The 8,743-nt window shown below is 41.4% G+C and overlaps 1 protein-coding gene across 1 annotated transcript in view; it reads left to right on the top strand.

The window, feature by feature from the left end:
- The window catches only part of SACM1L (SAC1 like phosphatidylinositide phosphatase), a 56,350-nt gene that overhangs the window by 38,519 nt on the left and 9,088 nt on the right, over positions 1 to 8,743 (top strand). Inside the window, exons 12-14 of the mRNA XM_023529024.1 lie at positions 2,368 to 2,447; positions 5,293 to 5,391; positions 6,942 to 7,080. Of these exons, the coding sequence (XP_023384792.1) occupies positions 2,368 to 2,447; positions 5,293 to 5,391; positions 6,942 to 7,080 (318 nt within the window). The remainder of the gene's footprint in view (positions 1 to 2,367; positions 2,448 to 5,292; positions 5,392 to 6,941; positions 7,081 to 8,743) is intronic.

Here is an 8,743-nt window from a genome sequence, read left to right as displayed (position 1 = left end):
TGTTTAGATGATTTTTTTTTATAGTGACACATTTCGATTACCTTTTTATTTATTTTTATATATATTTTGGATATTTTCTTTGTGGTTACTATGAGGATTACATGTAGCATCCTCAAGTTATAACGCCTAATTTGAATTGATACCAACTTAACTTCGATCATGTACAAAAAGTCCACTCTCATAAAGACTTGTCCCTCCCCTTTATGTTATTGATGTCACAAATCACATTTTTATATATTTTATTTCTAATAACATAGATTTATAATTACTTTCTATGTATATAAGTTCTGTAGAAAATAAAAAGTGGGGTTACAGACCAAGATTACAATAATGCTACCTTTTATAGCTGGCTGTGTATTTGGGTTTACTGGAGATCTTAATATCTTCACGTGACTTTGAGTTGTTTATAGCATCCTTTCATTTCAACCTGAAAGACTCCTTTCGCGTCTTTCATAGGGCAGGTCTAGTGATAACGAACTCCCTCAGCTTTTTTTTTATCTAAGAATGTCTCAATTTCTCATTTTTTTAAAGGATGGTTTTGCCAGATATAGAATTCTTGGTTGACAATTTTTTTCTTTCAGCACTTTATATATATCATCCCACTGCTGAGGTTTCTGAAGAGAAATTGGTATATAATCCTATTGATACTTTCCTGTATATGATGAATCTTTTTTCTTGCTGCTTTCAGTATCCTCTCTGTATTTCAGTTGTTTAATTATGATTTGTTTTTTTGTGGGTTTCTTTGGGTTTATCACACTTGGAGTTTGTTACATGTCTTGGATTTGAAGATTTATGTCTTTCATCCAATTTTGGAAGCTTTTGGCCATTTTTTCTTTAAATAATCTCTCTGCCCTTTCCTCTTTTCTTTCTGGGACTTCCATAATGAGTATATTGTCCATTTGATGGTTTACCAGAAGTTCCTTATGCTCTGTTTACTTTTCTTCATTTCTCTGCCTCTCAGACCTGATTATTTCATTTGTTCTATATCTTCAGGTTTGCTGTTTCTTTTTTTCTTCCTGTTCAAATGTGATTTTTAACTTCTCTAGTGAAGTTTTAATTTCCATTTTGTACTTTTTAGCTTCAGACTTAGTGTTTGCTACCTTTGAGTAATTTCTGTTTACTTGTTGATATTCTTATTTTGTTTTCCTGATTTCCTTTAGTTCTTTGTCTGTCTTGTATTTTAGCTCTGAGCATACTTAAGACAGTTTTAAAACCTTTTTCTAATAAGGTTTCTGCAGGGATGGTTTCTGTCAGTTTATCCTTTTCCATTAAATATGCTTCGTTTTCTTTGTATACCCTGTGATTGTTGTTGAAATTTGGGCATTGGATGGTTCTAATGTGATAACCCTGAAAGCTAGATTCTTCTTTCTGTTCTTTTGTTTTATTTTTGTTTTGATTGTTGAAGACTATAGTAATCCATTTGTTTTGAGACTTTGCCAAACTATTTTTGCAAAGACTATTTTGAAACTTTTCCAAACTATTTTTGCAAAAACTGTTCCTTGTCTATTCTTTTAGCTCATGTTCAGCTAGTGTTTTGACAGAGACGTTTTCGAATGCCAGGAGTTAAAGCAAAGAAAAAAAACAGAACAACATCAGCTCCCAGTCTCTGCAGTTTGGTTCTGTGTTGGAGCAGTCCTTCACTGATTAGCTAAAATTGCTCTCAGCCTAGGGATCATGAAGACTTTAGGTCTTCTTAGGACTTTTCTGAGCATGCATCTTGCCTGGATATGCATGTGGCTTTCTAAAATCCTCCTAATGGGTGACTATTTTGAATGTCCCAACTTCCCAAAGAGTATCACCCCAGCTTCTTCTTCAGGTTTTATATGGTCTGATTTACGTCTCCACCTGAAATCTCTTGTCCTAGGCATCTGTTGGTTTATAGTCATCTTGTTGCTTTTACGGGCAGAGTCCATCACTTCCTGCCTGTGTTCAGAGTTATGCAAGGCAGGTATAAATGAATTAGTCCTTTAGGTCAGAACAAAACATACACAATAATTTGCAGGTAATGTCTGGTCTCCTCCCTCCAGTTTGGGGAGAGGAACCGAGAACTAAGTTGCCACTGATTAAGACTAAGACCATCGCTGCACTGGGAAGGGAGGTGGGGTAAGGGCAATTAAAAATTCCACAGAACTCCTGTGAGTTTGAAGATGGCTTTGTCTTGATTGGGCATTTGTTTGGTTGCTTAATACCTTTGATTGTTTTTTAGAGCTCATACGAAGTTGGTCTGAACCAGACAGCTTCTGGATTTTTCAGTGTTTTTGTAAGGGAACAAGAACTCGGATCTTCCTAGTCTGCCATTTTGCTGATGTCACTCTCTCCTTTTAAATAAACTTAAAAGAAAGCTATGGTGTTTTTAATCTTTTACAGGTTAACCAGAAGGGCTCAGAGAAGCCACTTGAACAGGCGTTTGCAACCATGGTGTCTTCCTTGGCAAGTGGAATGATCAGGTACTTTACTAAAAACCCATTGGAGGTCTTTTTACGTTGGATGTTAACTTGTATATATACACAAGTACTTAGGTCTCAAAATGTATATATATTTCGGCTCTTTTTTAAAATACTAGATCAAAACATGATTTTGTTGGCTTAAAATTTTCTCTGGCATAATTTTTATTGTAGAATAACTTTTTAACCATTGAATTTTAATTTTAATTTCGTAAAAATTTAGTCCCTGATTAAAATCCCCTCTTTGAGGCTTTGTATCACTGTGACCACGGGGTCAAGAATTGCAGTTCCTCATGATTGCTAGGAGTTGTCTTTGTGGTTCCAACCACCACGAGCTGGAGCCAGTTTACTTTGGCATGGCCTTGTCTGGAGTAGCAGCTGTGCCTTTCCTATAAGTCACCAGTCAACAGTTATTAACTGTGTAGCCTTGTCAGAAGATGAGGATCCTAAAATATCAGCGGTTGCCCTGTGGAGAGGTACAGGGTGATGAGTCAGCCCATTTGGAGCTCTCTGCAGCAGGAAATGCGAGCAGGAAGAGTGGGCTCTACTCTGGTAGGAAGTGGTCACGGGCGTTGGGGGGGAACCTTTCCAAAGAAGCAGTACTGGGTTGTTTAGGGAGACTTTTTTTTAACCTATGGAAAATTTTAAACATATACAAAAATAGACTCTTTGGGGAAGAATTTGTCTATTTTGTCTAATTCTAAAACTCTCTAGCAAATTCATCAGGCCCTCACCCATGCACGTTTTCTGCCTTCTCAGTGGAACCCGTCAGAGACGCTTGGGAGGACTCAGAGAAGGGATTCCTAACCAGGACGTGCTCTAGATCCTCAGAGGAGCTTACTCAGGATATACCTCAGACTCGAAAAACGAGGATCTCTGAGTGTGGGGTCCAGCACGTGTACTCTGGAAGAGGCACCTCCGCACACCCTCTGCCCCACAGGGTGCCCGTAGGTGTGCTCACCTCCAGAGCTGTCTTGGGTTTGCAGCAGCAACTGACTATGAGAACTTGAGGCATAGGTCAGGGGCTAAGGTTATGCCCTTGGTGTTCCGGGGAACTTGGAAGACACCTACTGCTAAAAGTGAACACCCCAAAGCTCTGAAGACCACCAGATAGAGGAGCATGTTCAAAAGAATATTTAATTTTTTTTTCCACTTAATATATTTTCTGGCAGGGATAAAAATCAGTCTTTTGGTTAAAGTGAAATTAAATGGTAGATTTATTTTCATCTTTCAGATATCTAATGGATATTCACTTTTAGTTTTTTAACTGTTATTACTTTGAGTAAATTAAATAGATTAAATTGATGGATTGGTGGATGACCAGACAGAGAAAAGTCATACATTTGCTCTTCTAAGGAATGGAAAGTTATTCTTTTGGAAACCGGATGAAAAAATGAAATGTGCAAGGTTATGTGTCTCCACAGGTTTCTTCTTAGACCTTTGAAAGAAGTAGAACTACTTGACTGTTGGGATCAGCAGTAAATTAATATATTTAAAATCATTTATTATCAAAATGTAACTATGTAGCTCATTCTTAGAAGATATAAATATGATTTTAGAAGGATCTAAGCTTAAGAATTCAGGTACATTTAGGTACTAGTGAGCTTCTTAACTTCTTCGGAGAAGTCTAGCGCTGTTGCTCCTGGTCAGAGCACTCCAAAGTAACTGTCACACTGTCACTTTCATTGGAGCTGTCTTTGAAAATGCTCCCCCACGCTAGTCTTTCCAGCGTCTAACCTCTCAGTCGGCTGACCTGTATTTTTGTATTTTTGCACTAATTTCTAATTTTGTTTCTAATATCTCAACCTGAGATGACCATCGAGGTAGTAAGAGCCCCTCTTTTGACCGGCTTAGAAGCCCATACTGTTGATGCCCCGTCTGTTGGAGCCACGAGATCAGACACTGCCTCTGAATTGCGCTGTATAGACGAGCATAATGCCCTTCCAGTCCTACTCTGTGACTCAGCGTGATCCCTGAGTGGGAATTTGGGCAGAAGTGGAGTATGTGAGGGTTTTAATGTGCCCTGGTGCTCAGGTGCTCTGCCTTCTTCCTGCTCTGACTTTCAGGAATTGGTTAATGATTTTTTTCCCTCTCAAGGGGCGATGTTTTTCAGCTCGTACTAGGACGTCTTCACTGTTAGATGTATTCTAACGTTGAGATTTGCACCTCTTAAATATTAGATAACTGAAAACAACCCATTACAGATTGACAAACAAGAAAATCTTCTCTACCACGGGTATATGCAATGTATAGATTTGGCGAAGTGGAAGTTTTTGCTAGTGTGGACTAACGAGAGTGTGGACCATCCTGCTTCTGCTTTTTCTCACGACCCCTAGTATACAACAGACAGTCTAACTCTCTTTGGGCTGAATCAAGTTTGACCATTTTGAACAATAAAATGGGACCTTATTCTGTGCACATGGGGGTGGAGAGTAACTATAAGCTAGATACCCAACTGGAGAAGGCTTTTTCTATTACAGATCTGATTGCTGTACCTGAGCGCTCTTCCCTACATTTAGCCAGGCTGCTTCTGTGCTCCTCTCTGAGGGCCTCTAGACGAGCACGTGAAAGCAGAAGAGTGTGTGCGCGTTTTGTTTCCTTCAGTAGATAACGAGCGCAGTGCTCACTTCGGCAGCACGTATACTAAAATTGGAACGATAGTGAGCACAGGAAGGTGGGCATGTGTGTGTACAGGGGTGAACCCAGAGTGAGGGAGGCTCTGCTGTTCCCAGGAAATCTGTGTGCCATGCTATACGGAGAGGAACTCAGCCGTGAAGATATTATTAATAGAAGGAAAATGAATAATCTTTGATCCATTTCGAATATCTTTTTTTTTTTTTTTTGGTAGATACATTGCCTTTGACTTCCATAAGGAATGTCAGAATATGAGATGGGATCGACTAAGTATTTTATTGGATCAGGTAGCAGAAATGCAAGATGAATTAAGGTAAGCTATATTATTTCCCTGCAGAGGTCAAGGGACAAGGACATATTTATTATGCATTATCCAGCAGACTTACAATTCTCTAGATTGACAGCACTTGTCTATACTATTATTTTTAGGGTTTTTTTAAATCGGAGAGATGAGACTATATTTTAAATATTTTTAAATTCTTAAAAATTACTGGGTATTTTCATATTCTTATGAATCGTTTTTTACACACTTACAAGTTTTTACATAACTGAAGTTAGTTTACTGCTGTTTTATATTCAGTTGTTTTCACTAGACATCCTGTTACGGGCGTTTCGCCGTCAGCCTGCCCAGTCTTTGCGGCGGTGGTGCGTGACGGCTTTTGTGTAGCCCGCTGGGTCGTCGCTGTCCCAGTCCAGTGCTCTCCTCCGCACTGACTGTCTGGTTTCCTCTTCTCTTCCTGCTGTGAGCGATTGTGCTGCACTGAATCACTCTGGTGTACATATTTTTACTTCTGTTAAATTATTTCCCAAAATAAATTCTTGAGAGTAGGAGTAATGGCTCAAAGAGTCTGAATATATATTTATGGCACTTTCCATGTGTGTTTACCACGGTATTTACTGTGTCAGTTCACAGGTTTACCGTATTCTGCACGTGTCAGACTTTACTTATTTTAAGCCAGAAAAAGGAATCTGTAAACCATTCTATCATTTTGTTCTGCCTTAATTAATTGATTGATGTTATCTAGTATTCATTTTATGCTCCGTTCCATACACTCTGTGAGCATTTGATGCGCATTATACATTATCTCATTCGGGCCTGAGAGCAGCCTGGTGGTGCCGTCGCCTCCATTTTGTAGATGAAGAGACTTAGGCTCAGAGAGATTCGGTTAATTACTTAAAGTGACACAGCTAGCAAGTTGCCCAAGGGGCTAAGGCCAGCAAACCTGATCGTTTGCTGCCAGAGTTCATTCTCTTCGCCTCCACACTATGTAGTGTCACATCTTCAGTGCCTAGAATTATCTGAGGAGATGGTGAAAAATGAAGGAAACACAAGAACTGGTAACTGTGGTCGACACCAGTGTAGACATCTGGGTGGGGAAAGAGAGAAAGGGAGACAGGTTTCTCAAATAATACCCTATTATGTCATATAAATTTTGTGCTATTTGTGTATTTTACCCATTCGGACAAGTGTTTTTGATGCACAGTATCTGACCCTTGCTTCAGAGATTCTTACTCAGTTTATCTCAAGGCCATGCTTCTTCGTTTTTAACAAACTCGGGGAACTCTGATACAGTTAGAACAGGGGCCATGCTTCGAGAAACCCTGCTGTGCAGGATGGAGGCGGAATGATGACGCCACAGGAAGCCCTCTTCTGGCCTTAGGGAAACACGGTCGTGTCCATAGCAACTTCCGCCATTGAAACTTCTTTTTGATCAAATGGACCTGGGCCATGCATTTCCTGTCTGACCTCTTAATTTACCGATTTTAATAACGTTACCAATAAGAAACCTGTGTTATAAGAAGTATGTCCTTAGTAGATTTAACTGACTTTGGTATGAGAGTGTTTATACAAATATGTTTTAGTTATTTTCTAGTGGACTCTGCCGGCAAGGTGGTGACCAACCAGGAGGGCGTGTTCCGCAGCAACTGCATGGACTGCCTGGACAGGACCAACGTCATCCAGAGCCTGTTGGCGCGCCGCTCGCTTCAGGCCCAGCTGCAGGTGCCGATTCTTTTTTGCCTTTTATTAAACAATACAGCAAAAAATGAAAGAAACTTCGTTTTTCAAAACCAGTGACAGAAAACATTCACATTGTCCCCACCGAAACCCAGCTCTCCCTGTGTTTGTGTCTTGCCAGCCATGGGTGTGCACATTTTCTGTAACTGGTCAGTATATTTATGCACAATTTTTAATCTTGCCATTTTCCTCTAGCATTATACATAATCGTAGTTTTTAAGAGTTGTGTTGTACTACAGTTTATTAAGCCATTTAAAAGGTTGCTACATTTTTTGGCCTATAAATAACACTGTAGAGAATATATCTGTATATATTGTTATAAACTCGAATTATTTCCTTCAGGTTAATTCTTAGTTCAATTAGTGGGGTAAAGAGAATATATATCCTCCTTTGCAAGAGGGTCATGACAGTTCACACTGGCACCAGCCAGCAGTGATAAGTGAATCCATTTCATTGAGCTCTTGCCAGTATTAGATATTTTTATTTAAAACTTTTTTCTATTAGTCAAAATAGTACCTCAAGGTTGTTTTTATTTGCGTCTCTTTTATTACTGGCAACAGGTATTAACTTCCAGATAAAAAGCTTCTGACACAGTTTTGCTTTACCGTTAAGACTGTGCTGTTGATAAAAATAGAGATAAATATTTTCTTCTGCTTATATTTGGAATTAAAAGTACGTAGAGCCGAAATTTCCGGATCACATTGGTGTTTGCGGTGAGAGGTAAACAAATGCCCCCCTGATGGTTTCCTTGAGCAGTAAGCGTTCGGCTCCGCGTATGACAGCTTCATGGTGCGTGGGGGGTGTGGAGGTGGGACCTCTCCCTCAGGGTGCCTCGCCCTGGGACCCTCACGGAGCACGTGCCCAGGGGGTGGACTCCCTGTTGGAGTGCTCCGGCTCCTGTCGCACTGTGTCCCCGTCAGTCTGCCGGGGTGACGTCAGAGGATGGTTTTCAGCAGCCACAATGTTAGGAATGATGGTTCCAAGGCTGAGTAACAAAAACCTATTTAAGAAGCTTCTGCAGTCTTTATGTCACTATTTTACGTGCTAAATGTGGTGTCGAAAACCCAGCCGGTTTCTGAGGGTCCTCGGCAGGAACCTCGCACGCGTCAGCGCCTGCCACTGTGTGGGCTCCAGTTATGCCGTCCCCTTCCAGGGAGGCAGAGTTGGTCCCCAGTGAAGGTCGAGGGTGGCTCCTGTGCTGGCGGGGGGAGCACCCCGTTGTGAGGGGGAAGGGGCACGGTGTCTGAGGTGAGCACTGGAGATGGTGGTTCTGAGAGAGTTGAGGGCGGGTGACGAAGGCCACGGTGGGTTTCTAATCCATGGTCGGTGAACCCAAAGGAAAGGCCATAGGGGTTCAGGGTGCCTGGGAACCCTTAGAGGGCTGTGCGGATGTGCAGGTTGTGGGGGTGGGTGCGTGGCATTCATCCGATGCTCAAAGGGTCCCTGCCTGGGTTAGGGGGTACATTTAGGGGTGGGGAAGTCCGCAGGCGGTGAACTGTGAGTGGGGGAGAGGGGCGAAGGAGGAGAAGGTTGGGGGATGGCAGAGAAGGAGGAAGCAGAGGCCGGAATCCTGCGGGAGCTTATCTTTTCCCGACTGCCTGTCTCCCTGAGTACCGGGAGTCCTGCTGCTGTTCCTGGGGTGCTGAGC

Source organism: Pteropus vampyrus, unplaced genomic scaffold, assembly GCF_000151845.1.
Source record: "Pteropus vampyrus isolate Shadow unplaced genomic scaffold, Pvam_2.0 Scaffold35, whole genome shotgun sequence".
Taxonomy (NCBI): domain Eukaryota; kingdom Metazoa; phylum Chordata; class Mammalia; order Chiroptera; family Pteropodidae; genus Pteropus; species Pteropus vampyrus.
The sequence above is the reverse complement of the archived record's forward strand: the minus strand, read 5'-3'. Positions and strand labels throughout refer to the sequence as shown.